Genomic DNA, 21,787 nt, shown 5'->3' with positions numbered 1-21,787 from the left:
CGTTACCTGTAAATTTACCAACGCTATCTCACGACCAATACGTCCGAATTTGACGAGTGATTAAAAGATGGCTAATTCGTACGAATTCGTACGACCTCATTCGTACAAATTTGTACGATTTGTCTAAACCCACGTGATGGGTAGGTTTAGGGGCGGGATCAGGGGTAGGTCATTCGTACGAATTCATACGAATTGGGCAACTCGTCAAATATGTACGTTTTAGCAAAAATCGTACTAATTCGTACGAGTGAGGTCGTACGAATTGTTACGAATTAGCCATCTTTTAATCACTCGTCAAATTCGGACGACTTGGTCGTGAGATCGGGTTGAAATTTACGGGGTTTTTTTACAGTGTAGGTGTGGTTTGGGACTCAGTGTCGATGCAGGGATACCTCTCACCGGCACACATAGAGTTCATCCTGACGGCTGTGAAAAGAATAAAGCTAGGCCAGTCACTCACTGGGAAACAGTTTCAGAGACGGTGGGGTCTGATGGCAGCAGCGTCCAGTGTGATTCCCTTTGGCCTGTTGTACATGAGACCCTGCAGTGCTGGCTCAGGACCGAAGGGTTTCCCCTTTCACATGATCAGGGTCACGCGGCGATGCTTACGTGCCCTAGTTATGTGGAAGAAGCCTTGGTTCTTGTCCCAGGCTCCTGTGCTGGGAGCTCATTGTCGTCGCTTAACGCTTATCAATCATTGTTAACTTTTTGCGAAACAAACCGGTTTCCTCCGCGGTGCGTTGGAGCAGGAGGAGTATGGCGGCTTTGTAGCCTTGTATTTGGGGTATCCCTACCAGAGGAATGAAGACAATTAATGTAATACAAACACATTAGCATGTTTTAAATCATACATCTAAAATCAGCTTTAACAAATTAAATGATGTAGGATCAAAGAAACTAATCAAACTAGCATTTTATGTAGGCCTATTCAAAATATCAAACATATCAAAACAAGCAAAAGGAACTTATTGTCAAGAACTCAACAATTCCTCACAGGACATGTGTGTGTCAGAGAGAGGCTTCTTATATCCAAACACAGAGATCGGCCGCAGGAATAATCATTCAGATTTGGTCAGTAAATCAAGTCACACTGAAAGGTTGCAGACTTTCTACACAATATGTATCAAGAACACATAGGAAAGTAAAAGAAAAAAGTTAACAATGATTGATAAGAAAGATAGAAAGCTAGAAAAAAAACACAAGAATAAGATATTAATTTATTGTGTTGGCGACGTTAGTGTCGCGCGTCTGTGTTGCGACGTACTCCTTCTCTCACGTAAAAATACACGACTGTGTCGTTCGGTAGGAAATCCAAGGCACTTTCCACACGCCATACAGGAGAAAGCATAAACAAGGCTTTAGGCGCCGACAGAACAGCACAGACACACACACACACACACACACACACACACACACACACACACACACACACACGCGCGCACGCACGCACACACACACACACACACACACACACACACACACACACACACACACACACACACACACACACACACACACACACTCACACACACACACACACACACACACACACACACACACACACACACACACACACACACACACACACACACACACACACACACACACACACACACACAGTGTAGCCAGCATGAGGAAATCAGAGCAAAACTGGGAATTGTGGAAATATGATACACCGGTGTTTTGCCAGATGAGAAGTTTATCTATGTATCATCTTTTTACTCTTTTAATTCATTTAACTGTATCATATATCTCTTTTAATTTCTTTTATAACGGTTTTAATTTTCCTTGCTTTTATTTTGTATTGCCATAGTGTATTGTCACAAGGTGACAAATTCAGCGGAACCAATTTCCGCTAGGAGTGTGTTTCCCCCCGGGACGATTTCACCGGCACACCGTGCTGGTTTGCTTGTTGTCAGTTGCCATGACAGCGGCAGCTGATTAGCTAAGCGGTACCAGGTGTGGGTGTTTGGTGTGGGGATCTGTGATTGGGAAACACGGCCCAGAGAAACATTTAAAAGGAAAAGGAAAAGAGAATTGAGTGTGGTACTCCCCCGGGAGAATTAGTTTCTTTGACTGTGGCTAAATTCGCTGGGATCTTTGGAGAGGGCTGTGAGGATTTGGCTGGCTGAAGGGTGCAACGGTGATTTGTGTGAATACACGCTGGAAACGTGAACTGGATGGAAAGTTGGAGAAGTGGGGAGATACAGTCAAGACTGGAGAACGCCATCATTCCTGAGAGGAAGTTAGGTCATAAAACATCGAATCTGTGTGAATGCATGTCCTGCACTGAGTTGAACAAAGAATTGTGAAGTGTATTGATCACGAGTGTAACTGTCACGTAGGAGTGTGAACTGAGTCACCATTGAAATCCTGATATCTTCATCTTCTGAGTTGAATAAGGAATTGTGAAGTGCATTGATCACGAGTGTAACTGTCACGTAGGAGTGTGAACTGAGTCACCATTGAAATCCTGATATCTTCATCTTCTGAGTTGAATAAGGAATTGTGAAGTGCATTGATCACGAGTGTAACCGCCACTTAAGAGTGTGAACTGAGTCATCATTGAAATCCTGGTATCTTCGTCTGAGAGTGAGAGAGTATTGAAGACGCTGTTCTCCATGCTGTGAGAAGTCATCTGCATCTCTTTATCGTCTGAGTGCTGATTCAACATAACAGTGGAAGGATTGACTATTGGGTGAGTGCTGGCCTTATTGCACTGAGAGTGAGAGTGGATATGCAGTGCCTGAATTGAAGTGTCACACAGTATTGGACTTGACGTGAGGTTGCAGTGTGTGGGTGTATATGTATATTTAACTGCCAGTATTCCCCAGTGCATAATTCCGCCCAGTGTTTGCTGAACAAAGCCTCAGTGCTAGACGTGCATGTCCCGCTCGGGCTATAAGCTCTCGTTCCGATACCGAAGAGGAGTGTGTTTGCCCTGTATAAATTGCTCTGCCTGTTTAACTAGACGAATTGTCGGCTGCTGTCTTCTTGGGCGCTGCCCGTCTGAAGGAAGGATCCACCCTTGTCCCAGCGCTGTCCGCTTGGAGCCACACAGTCCAGCCGTAAGCCCGATTCTCCATTCTGCAGAGTGTGCCTGCACCTGTATAAATTGCTCTGTCCGTTTAACTAGATGATTCGTCTGCTGCTGTCTTCTTGGGCGCTGCCCGTCTGAAGGAAGGATCCACCCTTGTCCCAGCGCTGTCCGCTTGGAGCCACACAGTCCAGCCGTAAGCCCATTCTGCAGCGGAGTGTGCCTGCACCTGTATAATTTGCTCTGTCTGTTCAACTGGATGATTCTTCTGTGCTGAGCATATTCGGAACGACCAACGGTCTAGGAACATACCGACCTATCTACCCACCTGTCTTCCAGTGAGGCCCCTCCGCCTGCTCGCCTTCTTGAGAGGTATACGTACCTGCTACTCACCTGTTCGGTGGAAGAGTCTCCTAGTCCTCAGTCCCGGTCCTGCCCTGCCCGGGTATCTGTCCGTCTGCATCGTGGCTAAGAAGTTCTACTTACCCCGACACTTACCTGCTGCTGGAACGGCAGACGAATCCCTCGCCTCCCAGGGTCCAAAGCGGTTTCCCCCTTCCTGGACAGAGACACAAACTCACGTAGAGACTTTTAATTTCCTTTTTACTATTTAATAAAGATTGTTCAATTTTAATTCTACTTGTCCGTCTGGTCTCTGGTACGCTCCTCAGAGTGGTCCTGGGTTTGAGGGGTGGGTGCAGTCTGGTTTGGCCCCCCCGACCTGTGACAGTATGAAATGCGCAATATAAATAAACTTGCCTTAAACTGAACTGTTGATCAAGGGCTACAATTCATACAGCAAGCTAATATAAAACTCTTACTGTCTGCAGAATATAGTATGAATACAGTGCATAATAAACAAATGACATGTTAGAATACTGAGTATTATGAAAAATTAAGATCTATTATTAATAAAAGGTGGCAAATAAGAGCATACAATCTCTTTACTCTATAATTATAAAGAGTATTAAGATAATTATTATTAAGTGTCAGATTAATTTATATGGTTTTATTTCAGATGCGAGTGTGACGATGTTATTTCAGATCCTCCTTTGAGCAGCTGCAGTTTCAGTCACTGTGACTCTGACTGACGGAGGTTTTTGTACGACTCTTTATCACTGTGTGAACACTAGATCACCCACACAATCATTATCAGAATCTGTTCTGCAATGGAAACTCATACAGTAATAATGTCCAGCATCTTCAGTCTGGACTCCACTGATGCTCAGAGTGAAATCACTGTTAGATCCACTGCCACTGAATCTAGATGGAGTTCCTGACTGGAGTTTTTTTACGTAACGAATCAGGAGTTTAGGAGCTTCTCCAGGTTTCTGTGAGTACCAGAATAAACCTTCATCCCCATCACTGTATCTCTACACATCTCTGCTGGTTTTACATTTGATATTCACAGTTCCTCCTGGTTGTTCTGCTGTTATTGAGGGACTCTGAGTGACGGTGATCTGTCCTCTACACTCTGAAACACACAACAAGAAAATACACTCAAAACTTTGACAATATACTTGAAGAAATGAATTGATATCAAACTTGTGCTCCACAAACCTTGAGCAAACGCTGTGAGAGTCCAGATGAAGATGATGATGAAGGTCATGTTGATGAAGATTGTTGTGTGTGTCAGTGATGAAGTGTTAAACTCACAGCACTATAAACACTCTCACACACTGAAGATCTGATCAATATGCAAACACACTCCACATCATTTCCCTGAAGGCAGTCACTCATTAACAGACAAATAAAACACAATTACTGAAGTGAGAACAGAGTCAAAATGAATGTTTATCATAATATTGTATCCTCTACAATAGTCAAAATGTTAAAAATGATTTCATTCAATTCAGTTCTGCTTACATCTACAAGACCAGCTTCAGTATATTAATCTGAATATCTGAATATGAGCAGATCCGGATCCAGACTCAAATCACTGAAGCTTTTCTATAGTAAAGTGCAGATTTAAACTTCAGCAACGGCTCCACCATACAGTGTACAGCGAGACATTTAACATTATTTACAAGTCATCACCTTTACCAATAATTGGAATAGAATTGAAAAATATATATATTGCTATATATTTCTATTCATCTTTTAGACTGCCTTTACATTGCTTGTTACTATTATAACATGTCACATCCATGCAGAGTGAATCCAGCATTTATATGTAATGTCACTTCAGAAACTTTGCAGCGCTGGCCGTCGGTTCTCTTAGCAGGATAAAAAACTATAGTTTTATTCAATAGATTATATAGTTTTATTCAATAGATTATATAATCTGTAGCCTCGAAAGACAAGACTTCACTGAGAGACTTGGAGAATATTTTTACTGTATTGAATTGAAACGTCGCTGTTTATCCCCAAATTTTACACCAAATCCGTGTGTGTTCCTGCAGTTTATGATCATCACACACACGAGTCTCTGTCAGTCACTGAATAACTGAGTTTGATTGTGAGTCTCACATGATATAAATATGTTGAGCTTTATAAATTTTTATAAAATACATTTTGGTGACATGCATATGCTGTTTTTGGTTAGTATACAGCTCCTGTTGGGTAATCTGCTCTTTATTTTTAAAATTAAATAAAAACTAAATTAAATTAAGTTATAATTGCTAATTCCTCCATATATAGATATTAATATAAATTATTATCATCAGCTCTGATGTTGAGGGATGTGTTTATATGATGCTGTTAATATCTGCATTATGAGGGATTAATTTAATAAATCCATCGACTTATTAAACTGTTCAACATATATTAAGATGCTGATGATGCAGTTTAGAAAGAAGAATATATGAAATCATAAATGCAGAAAATCAAAAATGTGGTGAAGGATTGAAGAATATCCACTGAAGAGAAAATCAAAAGTGACTGAATTTCTACATGAAGGATGTAATAGAAACAGGAGAAATATGACTTCTGAAAAATCACAATAGAAATGTTAAAAACTGATCAATCTCAACAAAATGATGTTCAATAAGATCATATTGAGTCGTTTCTTCTGGTGTGTGTGTGTGTGTGTGTGTGTGTGTGTGTGTGTGTGTGTGTGTGTGTGTGTGTGTGTGTGTGTGTTGAGCAGCTGCAGTTTCAGTTCAGTCACTGTGACTCTGACTGACGGAGGTTTTTGTACGACTCTTTATCACTGTGTGAACACATATTTACTGTTGATCAAGTGACGACTCGTACAGTAATAATGTCCAGCATCTTCAGTCTGGACTCCACTGATGGTCAGAGTGAAATCTGTTCCTCCTTTTGCTCCTTTCCCACTGAATCGACTGAAACTGTTATCATAGAGGTCATTTACAGAATAAATGATGAGTTTAGGAGCTTCTCCGTGTTTCTGCTGATACCAAGCTAAACCCCAGCCATCTATCCCGGCATCAGTTTTACACTCTATAGTGGCTTCTTGTCCTTCAGAAACAGTCACAACTTCAGGCTGAGTCACAGTGATTCCTCTGGATGCTGTCGACAACAACATTATATGAGTTTCATCAAATGAAATGAACATTAAAGACTCAGAAATGACGAGCTTTGACTTCTGTTACCTGGAATAAAAGCTGTCAGAATCCAGATGAAGCCGCTGAAGAGATTCATGGTGTGTGTTGGGTTTGTACCGTGGTAAACAGCCGTGTGTTATAAAGTGTGTGAGTCTGAAGGCTATAAACACTCGGAGAGCTGAAACACGTGCCGATGCAAAGTGACTCTCTGAGCAAAAACCAGCTGGAGGAAAACACACATGAACATGAACATGCAGACGAAACTGATCCAGTTTATGCCTTTAATGTGTTTTATTCTCATGATCAATGAGTGTGTTTTCACTTCTTTACAAGTTTAGAAATCATTTCTTCTTGATTCTGCATGAGTCTCTGGTTCAGAGTTCAGACTTTCTGATGAATCGAGTGACAGAGTTTCATCACTAAAAGAAACGAGTATTTCACTGTGAACTCCATGAGAGGTCAAAGGTCATTCCAGAGGTCAAAGGTCATCAAAACTTATTCAAATGCTTTGAGAAACACACGATCATTTAGAAACTCTCAGTTAATGTGTAATGATCAGAGTCTTTCTGATTATATTATTTATTTAGATTGAATAGTTTTCATGCATTAAGAGACATTTAGAGACGATGAGGCTGTTTCTGTGAAAGTCACTTCAGTTCAATAATCATGATGAATTATATCAGTCTCATATCAGTGTGTGTGTGTGTGTGTGTGTGTGCGTGTGTGTTCATTTGAGTGTGACGGAGGTTTTTGTACGACGCTTTCACTAGAATGAAACACTGTGGTGGACTTTCGGTGGAGGAACTAAACTGACGATCAGAACCTGTGAGTCTTTCTTAAATTATCTAATAAAAACTTATGATGTGTGTGTGTTTTTTAAAAGGAGCTTTAATCTTATTTAACAGCATTTGGCAACAATATTCTTAATTTATTACAAAAACATATTATTAAAAAGCTTTACCATTTCAAATCTTATTTTTGTCAAAATTTGCTTCAGAAAACGTATTTCTATTTATGCGAGCATATATCTTAAACTTGATACATTATAAAAAATCGTTAACATTTAACATCGGTAAAGGCAGCTTTGTTTGCCAGACCTGTTATTTTTACTGTAAAATTACATGAAATGTCCAATTAAATCTATTACAGTTTTCACTGTATATAGTAAAGGATCAAACAGTTTAACAATTAATAATTTTTGCCATAGCAATTTTGGTCTTTGATTGTTAAAATTACAATAATTTTTACAGTGTACATTCAGTAATAGTCAATATTGATTAAATGGAGAATATTTTCAAACTAAACTCAGTGTCTATGAATGAAAGCAGTGAGGTGAAACTACAGTAAAGATGAAATGATTGTGCTTTTTTCTGCATTACAATCAGACAAAGAGAAATTTATTAATGAGAATTTTAAAAATCAATAATTTAAACTATTACGTTTGCTGATGATTGTGTCTTAACAGAAGATCATAAAAAATGTAATTGAAAATCAGCTAAAAATTACGATTGATTGTAACAAAATAGAAGAATATTTTTCAAAATACACTTAATGCTGAAAATATAATTTTTATATGATTTGTTTTCTAAAACTTATGAATAAATCACAATGTATTAATCCATTTTAGTGTGGACAATATTTAAAAAAATCCGATTGAGATTAAAATGTTCTGTAACTTAATTCTGAGAAAATTCAAATGAGTATATTCTTTTCATTTATTTAATGATTTATAAATTTTTTATAATTCATATAAATGTCTTAAAATATAATTTTTCATTTTACATTAACAATTTTACATCTTATTATTGCTCAAATTTAGTTCATGTATTGACTGCAGATACTTTAAAATCTATTAAATTATTTCTTCAAAGTTTTGTCTATAATTCTTGGTAAATGTAACTATTAAGGGCTTTTTTAAACGCATGAAACAAAAGTTGTATAATGCAGACAAAATAAATATAATTTATATCATTTTCATCAGGCAAAAAGAAACTTAGTTGAAGAGCATTTTGAAAATTATCCATTTAAACGATTTAAACGTTCAAATTTGCTGATGTTTATGTTTATGAGTGTCTGAATAGCAGAATATTCTATTCTATTTCTATTTCTATCTTCAAAATACAAAATAATATTGAAATTATCATTTAAATTTGTTTTCTAGATATTATAAAGACATCAAAATATAATCATCAATTTACTTGGACAATGTTTTTCAAAATCATTCTGGGGATCATTAAAAGTTGTATATTTGACGTGAAATGATGGTGATTCCTCCATGAATGTGTGTGTGTGTGTGTGTTCCAGCCGGGCCCTCCGTGTCTCCCTCCGTGTCTCTGCTGGTCTCTGGAGACTCCTCCGCTCTGCTCTGCCTGCTCAGCTCTTACTCTCCACAGGGGGCGACGGTGAGCTGGACGCTGGACGGGTCAGAGGTCACCGAGGGGGTTCAGACCAGCGCAGAGAGCGAGCGGGGCGGTCTCTACAGTCGCAGCAGCGTCCTGAGCCTCAGCAAAGCACGCTGGGAAGGCAGAGAGCGCTTGGTCTGCAGAGGAACACATGCCGGAGCTGCTCACGAGGCCTCGTTCCTCAAGAGCTCCGAGTGCTGATGTTTCTCCAGTGAAGACCAGCGTATCAGAGCGGCACGTGATTTACAGCTCAATACTGAAGCAGTCTGTCAATGTGCTGCCATTGCTGTTCATTCAATAAAGCTTCATCTGAACGCAAGCTTACATGTGTGTGTGACTGCATCATTGATCAGTGTGTCGTTCCTTCAAAGTCCTGCACTAAAGTTTCAGCTGCGCTTGATTGATTGTAATTAGGGGTGTAACAATAGAAAATGTCACAATATATCGCAATACAAAAACGCATCAATATGTAATGTATCGTATCGTTCACCCAGAATGAAAATTACTGTCTTAAAAAATGTTCGTGTCACTACTACAGTAAACTACTGTATATAATGTTGAATATAATGTATAATAATGGGAATATTTGTGGGTCCTGATGATGTCTGATGTTACCAGTAAAAAGTGGCCTACATTATTTTAAATATAGTCAGTGACAGAACGCAAGCATATTCTGTATTTTCAGCTTCAGAATCATGAATATTGTTATTCTGGTGTCTCTATTGTCCTGTGCTTTGGGTTTCCAGCACCGAGTCCAAGACTATTCATTTACACACACATTGTTAAACCAAATTTACCATTTTGATGGAGTATCGCAATAATACTGTGAGTTCAGTATCGTGATATGTATGGAGGTGTCGTTACACCCCTAATTGTAATAGTTGAGAACAGCTGCATTCAGCAGTAAATGTCAAATGAAGCTCTTGGGGTTTGAACATGGTCACTGGAGACGAGCTGCTCTATTCTGAGACATCACAATCACTAAACCTGACAATGCAAATGAGATTTTCAGCTCAAACTCACAGTTTCACTCTTTTACTGGTTCAACGCTCTGAACTGGAACAGTTTCACTTCTGCTGATGGAGGGATGAGACAGTTATGAAGTTTGAGTGGTAGTTGTATATGATTAATATAACGTAATGAGACTCTTCACTGGTGGACACGTGTGTGACTAGAGGTGTAAATCTTTGGGTAGATGGTGATCTGATTCAATTCACGATTCATAGGTTTTGGATTATTTTCAAGAAAGATTTCTTTCTAATTCACAATGCATTTTTAATTGAATTTCACAAACTAATTCACAGCGTGCAATGCGCCTATAAAATACATAGGAAAGGTATTCCATATTTCATAGTTGCAGTAAACTATCCACATATTAAAATGAAATAAAATCAGCTGTATCCTAAATCTCCTTAAATGTCGTATCGCCCAAATAAACAATGATATCAGTAAAACAGCAGTATTTTAACTTGTAAAAATTACAGTGAAGTTTCCACACAATGAACAGTTTCCACTCTGGAACATATATTACTGTATTCCAGAATAAACTATTCAAGCAACAACATGTTTATGATTCACTTTACAGTATGAGTGTATGATTAAGTTGGAAAAATAATCGTGCTTTATAAAAATAAATGAAAAACCATATGAGAATAGATAAACCAACAATTATCTGAAAAAATATGATAAAAAAAAATTCTTATTATCTTCAATAATATTAATGAAGTGCAACAAAATTGATATTAAGTTTATATTTGTGTGTGTGTGTGTGTGTGAAAGTGTTTGAGCAGCTGCAGTTTCAGTTCAGTCACTGTGACTCTGACTGACGGAGGTTTTTGTACGACTCTTTATCACTGTGTGAACACATCATCACCACTGTCGGTCTCATGATAACTCTGACAGTAATAATGTCCAGCATCTTCAGTCTGGACTCCACTGATGCTCAGAGTGAAATCACTGTTAGATCCACTGCCACTGAATCTAGATGGAGTTCCTGACTGGAGGGTGTTTGTGTAATAAATCAGAAGTTTAGGAGCTTCTCCAGGTTTCTGTAAGTACCAGGCTAAATAATCATCAGAACCATCATTGTACACATCTCTGCTGGTTTTACATTTGATATTCACAGTTCCTCCTGGTTGTTCTGCTGTTATTGAGGGACTCTGAGTGACGGTGATCTGTCCTCTACACTCTGAAACACACAACAAGAAAATACACTCAAAACTTTGACAATATACTTGAAGAAATGAATTGATATCAAACTTGTGCTCCACAAACCTTGAGCAAACGCTGTGAGAGTCCAGATGAAGATGATGATGAAGGTCATGTTGATGAAGATTGTTGTGTGTGTCAGTGATGAAGTGTTAAACTCACAGCACTATAAACACTCTCACACACTGAAGATCTGATCAATATGCAAACACACTCCACATCATTTCCCTGAAGACAGTCACTTATACCCCTTTTCCACCAACGCATTTTGAGAGCCGGTTCGGAGCCGGTGCCCACTCGAGAAACAGTTCTTCGTGTTTCGACAGCCAAATAACCGGTTCTCGGCCAGGAAAACTGGTTCCAAAGCGGCACCAACTCTTTGCTGGACTAGAACCGTTCTTTTACCACGTCATGCTTACGTCGGGGGCTGGGGGCGGGTTTAGATAACATATTTTCTGACATAATAGGATCGCAAAGCCAGGAGAAACATTTGCAGAAACACGATGTAGTCCGCCATTGTAATTGTTATGCTTGAAGTTGGCGCAAGCGTTTCTAGTTTTTTTTATCAATTTTTTTTATTGAAAACGTTATGTAAACAAAGGAGAAAACAGTCACAATATAGAACAAATAAATGGAAAGAAAAAAAAAATACACAAGACAGGAGTACATAACTAATCAGAAAAGATTACATATCAAAGGAAAAGATTAAAAGACTTACATATTTCAATTGTTTTTAAAGCCTTCTTGGTTCACGAGTTAGAGATAATCCCAAAGTAATGTTGTACTTGCAAGCGTTTCTAGCTAAAATGTATGGCGACGTACACAGTGACGTAACGACGTCGTTCGCTGGGCGCTCTAGTCAGTGGAAAAACAAACAGGTTCTGAGAAGGTTCGCAAGTTGAACCAACTCCGAACCAACTTTGAACCAGCACCAGTTCCGAACCAGTTCGTTTTTGGTGGAAAAGGGGTATTATTAACACACAAAACACAATTACTGAAGTGAGAACATCTAGTTAAATCAGTCTTATTTATAATATTCAATCTTCTAATAGCCAAATTGTTAAAAATTGTATCATTAAATTCTGAATACATCAAGACCAACTTCAGTATATTAATCTAAATATCTGCTTTGAGACTTTGAGAATATTTTTTACTGTAGTTGGAGTGAAACGTTTCTGTTAATCCCCAAATTTTACACCAAATCCATGTGTGTTCCTGCAGTTTATGAACAGACATGAGGATTGTTACGTGTTTAAAGATGTATAAGGGGATGATTACATAACATTTATGTGAGACACTGTTGCTTTGTGTGGATGCAGGAAGAACAACCAAGAAACTTCAATTAAACGTTAAGAGGAAACGTTTATTCTCTTTGAATGGAAAAGCTTTAAACATGTTCACCTAAATTAAATAACAAGATTGTTCAGAAAGAAAAATAATACACGAGAAAACAAAGACAGACAAGAGTGTCGCCAAATTATCGAAATAAGCAAAACATAACTGATATCTAATTTTAAGTGTACCCGTTAAACTAACTGCCACAAAAGAAAAATAGAAACAAAACCGAGTTCTTCAGCGGAATACGCCACCTTAATTAAACTACACTAAATAAAAACAGAAATACAAGAATGGCGAACACTCCACGCATACCTAACACAACAATGATTCCTACCTCCCGTCATATGATTTCGCAACAGAGAACTCAATGCTCCAGATGTAAGCGGATCGGCTAGGCATCTCTTAGTGTCTTACTAAAACGCAGGTCAGGCAAAAGCATTTACTCAAATCAACAACAATAAAGACAATAAGCGTGAATCGTGGTAGTGGTTTCGACAATGTGCTCAGAACACGCAAGTTGGGTGAGATCTGGCGAGGATCTGTCTTCCTTCTTCTTTCTTCTTCTTATTGTTTTTATGGCGGTTGGCAAATAACGTCTGGTTGCATTACCGCCACCTTCTGAAATGGAGTGTAGGTCTGGATAAATTATTTCCCTACACTTAAATTATCTTTATTAAACCTGTTCTTCTAAAAAAGGAAAATAAAAACCCAAAACAAAAATCTCCCGAATTCCTTAGCAAAATATCTCTTACTTTCAAAGGTATCTCTTCATCTTCTAGCTGCTGGATTAACTGTTGTCTCTCATTACTATATCTAGTACATTCTTCAATAGCATGTTCTATGGTATCCTGTGTGTTACATACACTACACCTCCCATCAGCATGTTTTTCCATTAAAAATAATGTACTGTTTAAGCCTGTATGCCCAAGTCTCATTCTTGAAATGATGTTCTCCTCCTGTGTATTTCTGCAAGTACTTCTACTCACCCCCACTCTTTTTTGGATATTATATAGTCTCCTACCAGTCTGACCATTATCCCACAACACTTGCCACTTCTCCTTTATCTTTCTTTTAATGATTGATTTCACCTCTTCTTTACTATACTTAATGCTTAAACTTATATACTCCATTTCTGTTGCCTTTTTTGCATACTTATCAGCCAACTCATTCCCTATTACTCCTTTGTGGGCAGGAACCCATACAAGTCCAACATTGACTCCAGTTTTAATTAATGTACTAGCCATTTGGACAATTTCTACAACAATGTCTTGTCTAGATTGTGAATTTATGTTCTGAATACTCATCAGAGCTGACGCTGAGTCTGAAGCAATTACTAAACTTCTTGGCCTGTTACTCACAGCCCAAGAGAGTGCCATTAAAATAGCAATTAGTTCTGCTGTATAGACTGCTAAATTATCATTAATTCTTTTTTGTGTTGCTACTTTTAATTTTGGAATAACAAAAGCCACCCCCACTCTCCCATCCCTTTTGGACCCATCTGTGTACATTATAATCCTATCCCCATATCTTTCAACTAAATACCCCTGCACCATATTACTATCTATATCCCCATTCTTAGTTTCCTCCAAAAGACTGAGATCAACTGAAAGATCTTCAAGAGTCCATAAAGGAACTCTTGAAAATACTACTGTGGGACTTATATCCAACAAGGCTATTTCCATCTCATTTATTTTCTGTCCAATAGTCCACCCAAAACTACTTTTTCTACCATTCTGTCTCTCTTGACACTCTACCAATGTAGATTGACTCAAATGGTCTTCCCTATGACCTTTAAGGTTTGCCCAAAAAACCAGGCTAAGCTGGTCTCTTCTGAGATCTAAAGGCAACTCCCCCATCTCTACTTGGATGGCTGCCACTGGAGTTGTCTTCATGGCTCCACAACATAATCTTAAACCTCGACTCTGCACTCTGTCTAGTTTATTTAAAGCTGTCTTAGCAGCAGACCCATATACAACACACCCATAATCAAAAACTGATCTAATCAGTCCAGTATATATTGTATGCATAGCACTCCTAGTTGCACCCCATTCCACCCCATGCAAACACCTCATTACATTCAATACCTTTTTACACTTTTCTACCATCTTCTGAATATGAACTGCCCATGTTAATCTTTTGTCAAACCATATACCTAGATATTTAAAGCTCTCTACTCTTTCCAATTCCTTACCTGATATTTGAATCTGTAACTCCTGACTTATTTTCTTCCTTGTGAAGAAAATGACCTTAGTTTTTTCCACAGATATCCTAAATCCCCATTCAATTGTCCATGTGTGTACTGTATCCACTGCTTGTTGTATCTTATTTACAATGTGATTGATATTTCTTCCCCTTTTCCACATTGCTCCATCATCTGCAAATAAAGCTACACCAATAGACCTTTCTACATTTATAAATATCTCATTTATCATTACTGAAAAAAATAATGGGCTAATAATACTCCCTTGAGGAGTACCATTGTCTACCTCATACACTTCACTCAAAACCCCATTTACTTTAACTCTAATTTTCCTCCCAGATAAAAAGGATTTTACCCACACTAACACTCTCCCCTTTACTCCCAACTGATATAATTTGATAAGAAGCCCCTCCTTCCACATCATGTCGTATGCTTTCTCTATATCAAAAAATAAAGCTAAAACTGTTTCTTTGTTTACCTGAGCTTTTCTGATGTCATCTTCAAGTAACACAGTTGGGTCCATAGTCCCCCTACCTTTCCTAAAACCACTCTGGTAATTCCTCAATGCATTTTTAGTTTCTAAATAGAATGCTAATCTATCATTTACCATTCGTTCCATGGTCTTACCCAACTGAGATGTCAGTGCAATAGGCCTATAACTACTAGGCAATTTAGCGTCTTTACCAGGTTTCCTAATAGGAATAATAATTGACTCCTTCCAAGTGCAAGGGATTACCCCTTCTACCCATATTTTATTAAAAAGAGCCAATATTACTTCCTTACTTTTATCAGTTAGATTTCCTATCATTGCATAGCAAACCTTGTCATTCCCTGGTGTAGATTTCCCCACCTTCTTCAAAGCACAATTCAGTTCCTTCATTGTAAATAGAACCTCCATCACACCACCTTCCTCCTTATCATTACCCAACTCAGCACTATATCTTAGTTTAGTAGCTTCTCTTCCTTCCCTTTCTATCTGATCTAAATTTGCTTCACTATGTACCTTTACTAATGTCTTTGCTATAACTTCAGCCTTGTCCCTGCTATTAGTAATAATCCTATTATCATCTAACATTATTGGATATTCATATTCTCTCCCATTACCCCTCATTTTCTTTATCATACCCCACACTTGTTGTATTGGTGTAGTTCTACCAATAGATTCACAAAACTTTTCCCAGTATATTTTTTTTGCCTTCCTTATTGTCTGTCTCACTATTGCTTGCAATCTTTTATATTCAATCATTTTCTGAAAGTTGTGTGATCTTTTCAAAATTCTAAAGGCTCTATTTCTATGCTTTATACTCTCACTGCAATCCTTAGTCCACCAAGGAACAATTTTGATGACATTTTTATTCTTTGTTTTAGGTACAGCTACTTCTGCTGCTTCTATTACACTACTGCTGATTTCCCTACATAAATTCTCAACACTTTGATCCTTATTTACACCTACCAATCTGTATTCACTCAACTCTCTAAATGTGTCCCAATCAGCTCTTTCTAACATCCACCTACCTTCCCTCATTACACTCTCTCTTATCACCTCCACTCCTACCTTAATTGTAATTAAAAAATGATCACTGCCTATATTACTTTCCCTCAATACTTCCCAACTACATTTATCAGCTACTGTCTTTGTAACCAAAGTCAGATCTATTGCAGATTCATATCCCCTAGCTATATCTATTCTCGTACCTGATCCATCATTCAAGCATACTAGCCCCTTCTCACCCAAATATTCCTCAATAACTTTTCCATTAGAATCATCCCTATCCCCCCAAAGAGTACTATGCGCATTAAAATCACCACACCAAATACCTTTACCATTTAAGTTATCCCACATTTCATCCAGATTCTCATCTTCTAGTTGTCTGCATGGATTGTAAAAATTAATGATACCCATACTACCACTATCTGTCCATATTTCTATTACAATTTATTCTAAATCCACACCCTTCTTAACCTCTCTAAACTGCATCCCTCTTTTAACAAATGTTGCACACCCTCCACCACTTCCCTCCACTCTATCCCTTCTTATACTTATGTACCCCTTTATAACAAAATCTAATGACTGTTTAAGCCATGTCTCCTGAATGCAAATTACATCTGGCTTAACCTCTAAATTATTAATAAAACCTTTTAACTCCTGCCCATTTGCTATAAGACTTCTTGCATTCCACTGTAAAATCAATAAGTTCTTAGAGGTGTTAATGATGGATCATTTGTTTCACCCTGCATAAGATCAGCTTGTATTTTTTCCCACGATAAATTATCCACATTCAAGAACTTTGCAGCAGCTTTAACAATTATTTTTATTTTCTCAGTTCTCGTTTTAGCTTGATCAGAACAATTAACCACGTACGCAATGAACAGTATCAATTTCTCTGAGCTTAACACATCCTCCTTTGGCCTTCTGCATTCAGCACCACCTTGTGTTGCATTTATCTCCTGTGTCTCTTTCCTTTCCATATTGACGACCTTTACCGCCTCAGCATATGTAATTTTTTTTGTTGTCCGTATCTGTTGTACCACCACTGCCCTTTTGCTTACAGGACATCCCCCATACGCAGCCGTATGATCCCCACCACAGTTACAACATCTCCTCTCAACCCCCTCTCCACATTTCCCATATTCATGCTCTCCTCCGCACTTCCCACATCTTAATTTCCCTTTGCATACATTTGCTATATGACCAATCCTTTGGCATTTATAGCATCGAGTTGGTGGAGGGATGTACTCCCGCACCCTGAAACTCAAATAGCCCACCATCACTTTATCTGGCAACACTTGCTCCTTGAACTCCAAAAGTACTGTAGTGCTATCTACTTTCTCTCCATTACGGTTTGCTTTAAGTCTTTTTATGTCCACTACAGTTCCTCCCTTAATGTTCTTTTTAAGATCGTCTAATTTTTCCCCAATCGGTATACCTGTGATCACTCCCTTTGTTCTTATACCTACAAACCTTCGTACTTCACTCACTTCTTTCTTACACACCGACTGTAATCTCTCAGCCTTCTCTCTTTGCTCAATGTTCCTGCATTTAATTAGTAATCTGCCATCTCGTAACACTTTTGCCATTTCTATGTCTCCTACTACCTTTTTCAATCCACTCGTCAATGTAAACAAACCAATTTCGTTTATATCATGCCCCTCTTTAAATTTAACGATTACTTTCAAATCATCTTCCTGACTTACCTTCCTTCTCACATCTCTACCTACTTCATCAGATACATCTTCAATACTCCTCTTCGATGGTCCTTTCCCCATTCCCTCAGCCCCATTAGACCTAGTATAATTTCCTCCTCTCCCTCTACCGATTACATAACCTTGATTTTTCCAATCTTCTTGACCTTTTAACCAATCCCCACTCTCATCATCTTCCTCCATTATACTATCCAGACCCAGTCACAAATCAGATTATGCCAAACCGCCAAATAAAAATAAACAAAACAAACCAAAACAAACAACAAAAGAAAAAAGCAAAGAAAATATCTCTTGGAGATACAAACAAACCGCCACCGCCGTGTCTTCCGGAAACGGAAACCTCAGCCGTCTCCCGCCCCCTGTCGACCATCTGTCTTCCTAGTTGTGGATGGGCCTTTTAAACTCATGGCACAGCAATGGATTGGTCGAACAGATGATGACGCCCCCACAATGACGTCACGTGCCCGCAAACAGCCAATGCTCGGTCACCACCTGAAAGTAATGAATGGAGACAGAACAGAAACACACACACACAAATACACGTGGAACGTAACAAGGATCATCACACACACGCAAGTCTCTGTCAGTCACTGAATAACTGAGTTTGAGTTGAGTTGTGAGTCTCTCATGATATGAACATATTCAGTTAGTAATTCAGTAATGATGATCTTAATAAAGCTGGTGAAGTCAGTGAGTTTCTGCAGTGAGTTGATGTGTTTGATGTTGATGTGTGTGTAGTTCAGTTAGTGAAGCGTTCAGGAGGTTTTTCTTCTGCTGAACTATTAGTTTATTTCACTGTGGTTCACTTTCAGCAGCGACACCAAACTGATGATGGCCGTAAGTAAATCAGCAAATAATCATTCTAAAAGTAATTGATTCTCTCCCTTACTTTTTTTTTTTTTTTTTACTTACTTTCTTACTTTTTTATTTTTGAAGAAAATAGGCTTGAATGTGCTATTTATTTTGGACTCTTATTTGTATTTTTCAGTAGATTCTGTAAAACTGATGCTCAATAACAGCTGATGCTTAAATGCAGTTTAATCATTGCTTTACAATCTGACCCGTGATGTGTGTTTCTCAGGATCTTAGACCGGTTAGAGATGTTGTCTTCCTGCTGGATGCCTCGGATGACACTAGAAATGAGTTTCCTGAAAGAGTTTGTTGTGGAGAGATCGGAAGTCTCTGAGAACAGAGATTGTGTTTCTCTGGTCCAGTACAGCCGAGATGTAGACGTCCATTTCTTACATGGGAAAGGAAGACATTCTTGATGTTGTTGGAGAAATGAGGCACAAAGGAGGGAAACTCCTGAGCAGACGCAGCTCTCCAGTCCATCAGAGACAGTGTCTTTACTATCTTTTACTGTCCTTTACTGTCCTTCACTGTCACAGATCCTGATTCTGCTCAGCGGAGGACGGTCATCCGACAGTGTTGATACAGCAGCGTCTCACTGAAAGAGCTTGAGTCATGGCCTTCAGAATGATTGAGGGGCTTTGATAACAGAATTTTATACAACCAGGGTTTGAAATTAAGAATAATTAATGAATTGATAATTAATTGATGTTGAGTGTCCAAGAGCAGCGGCTGGCGTTCTACACACTGTTTCAGCTCCAGTCTCTCCAGCGCCACCGACTGGCACCGGGATGTGTGTGTGAACGCCAGAGCTTTGCAATACACTGTCATTGAGGTTTTTTTTCTGTCAAAAGATTCATTTTCTAACTTATTTAACCAAAATAAAATTCTTAATTTCATCATTATTGCTTAATAAAACTTTAAATTGTGATTGCTGAGAGCTTAAAAGATGTTACATTTACACACAACAGTCTTTTCGCAGTTTTTGTAGTTTTAATGTACTTCTTAATTAATGTGAAACATTCTGAAAAATATGTGTGTGTGACTTTCTTAAAATTCAGTCATTAAGTAAAATATAATTGTGTCTTTGAGTTCTTTGTGTCATTTTTGTTTCAGGTCTTTCATTAGATCAGGGCTTTAGCTCACATTTGATAAATAAACTTCAGTCAGTGGAGCGTGAAAACACCTGCAGAAACATGATGAAACAAGAACATGCGGACGAATTATAGATATAGTGTTAGATAAATATAAGATTAAGAGTGTTATAGATGAAAGTATTTAGCATGTAAAAAATTAAATGAAAACTTTATGATTAATTTAATATCCATTAATATCCACACTGTTGAGTGTGAAAGCTGCAGTTTCAGTTCAGTCACTGTGACTCTGACTGACGGAGGTTTTTGTACGACTCTTTATCACTGTGTGAACACATAATTACTGTTGATGACATGTAAACTCTGACAGTAATAATGTCCAGCATCTTCAGTCTGGACTCCACTGATGCTCAGAGTGAAATCACTGTTAGATCCACTGCCACTGAATCTAGATGGAGTTCCTGACTGGAGGTGGTTTGTGTAATAAATCAGGAGTTTAGGAGCTTCTCCAGGTTTCTGTAAGTACCAGGCTAAGAAATCAACAGAACCACTCCTGTACACATCTGTGCTGGTTTTACAGTTGATATTCACAGTTCCTCCTGGTTGTTCTGCTGTTATTGAGGGACTCTGAGTGACGGTGATCTGTCCTCTACACTCTGAAACACACAACGAGAAAAAAATCACCAGAATAAATGAATGATCTTTGCTAAAACAAGTCAATGTAAAGTAGTAAATGCAGTGAAAGTGAGAGTCACCGTTGAGGAGCAGCAGCAGAGAGCAGAAGATCAGTGTGTGTATCGTCATCTTTACTGGGAATGAGTGAAGCTGAAGGACAGAGATGTGGGATTTACAGTCGGACAGACGCTCTGATATTGAGCTTCAGTCACAGGGGAGGGACACACACATTCAAAGCCGTTTCCTCTCTAATGTGACACAGTCACTGACAGAAGAGCAGAACTGACACACATCACAATTAAAACTTTCACTCAACTCATATTAGTTTGCATCATTGTTATTCACGTTCAGCAATGGCACAGAAATGGATGTTGGGAGAAAGTAAACATGAGGATGAGGAATCGAAGGATGAATTATTAGTATATTATAATCTTCTTAATCTCTCGATCGTCCCTTTAAAGCGTCATCAGCTGCGCTCAAGGAATTTGTGCTTATGTTTTTAAGTTTGGTTAAGAAATTCATAATAAATGACAATAAAGCAAGATGTCCTGTTGAAATATGTGAGATGTATGATTGATTTAAACTGCAAAGGAAAAACATAAATGAAATGATTGTGACAGATGTGAAGGGGAGAGTTCATACGCATGTCAGTTTCTTCTTCTTCCGCATGATACACCTGTGCATCCTTCATTTGTCTGAATCTGTTAATTATGAAAATTGAGCTGCATATGAGTGACAGAGGCATTATGACGAAATCTGGATTGGCAGAGGTCAGAGGTCATCTCAGAGGTCACAGGTCAAGATGAAGTTGTGACAGTGCTTGAAGGCTCTGAAAACACAATTTTACACCATAAATTAACGTTTAGTAATTCTCCAAGAACAGTAGCATCACACTTCAGTTTTTAGATACACATTTCTATGCCTTTATTGTTTCATGATTTGACTTTTTAACTATGAAAATGAAAGTCTATTATTAATATAAGGCGGTAATGGACAAACTGAAATCACTCGATCTCAATCATGTCACTGATATATAAAAGCACAAAATCTCACAGCTGAGCAGATTCACTCAGTCCAGATTGCAACACACAGTGGCGGTCTTAACATAGAGGCATAGGTAGGCGGCTGCTTGGGGCCCCCTACCAGCGGTCTAGTAGGGGGGCCCCCCAACCAACCTCAAAAAAATATATATAAAAGAAAAGAAAAAGCCCCTTATCATCATGAACGCTTCAAACGCATAGCAAATGTTATTAATATTCTTAAGATATACGTTG

General features: G+C 38.4%; 1 pseudogene and 4 gene segments (V, D, J or C); all 5 read right to left on the bottom strand.

The window, feature by feature from the left end:
* The window catches only part of LOC130096940 (Ig kappa chain V-III region MOPC 63-like), a 158,100-nt gene that overhangs the window by 98,783 nt on the left and 37,530 nt on the right, over positions 1 to 21,787 (bottom strand).
* On the bottom strand, positions 4,138 to 4,743 carry LOC130096941 (probable non-functional immunoglobulin kappa variable 6D-41; annotated as a pseudogene).
* On the bottom strand, positions 6,124 to 6,770 carry LOC130096958 (Ig kappa chain V region 3381-like). The segment is given in 2 exon segments: positions 6,124 to 6,508; positions 6,592 to 6,770. Coding segments are annotated over 2 exon segments (372 nt in total).
* LOC130096946 (Ig kappa chain V region 4135-like) lies at positions 10,733 to 11,376 on the bottom strand. The segment is given in 2 exon segments: positions 10,733 to 11,133; positions 11,220 to 11,376. Coding segments are annotated over 2 exon segments (387 nt in total).
* LOC130096951 (immunoglobulin kappa variable 4-1-like) lies at positions 20,128 to 21,553 on the bottom strand. The segment is given in 3 exon segments: positions 20,128 to 20,494; positions 20,594 to 20,761; positions 21,190 to 21,553. Coding segments are annotated over 2 exon segments (384 nt in total).

Source organism: Rhinichthys klamathensis, unplaced genomic scaffold (genome assembly GCF_029890125.1).
Source record: "Rhinichthys klamathensis goyatoka isolate OS25496 unplaced genomic scaffold, OSU_Roscu_1.1 h1tg000209l_1, whole genome shotgun sequence".
Lineage (NCBI taxonomy): Eukaryota > Metazoa > Chordata > Actinopteri > Cypriniformes > Leuciscidae > Rhinichthys > Rhinichthys klamathensis.
Note: the sequence above shows the minus strand (reverse complement) of the source record. Positions and strands in the feature narration are given on the sequence as shown.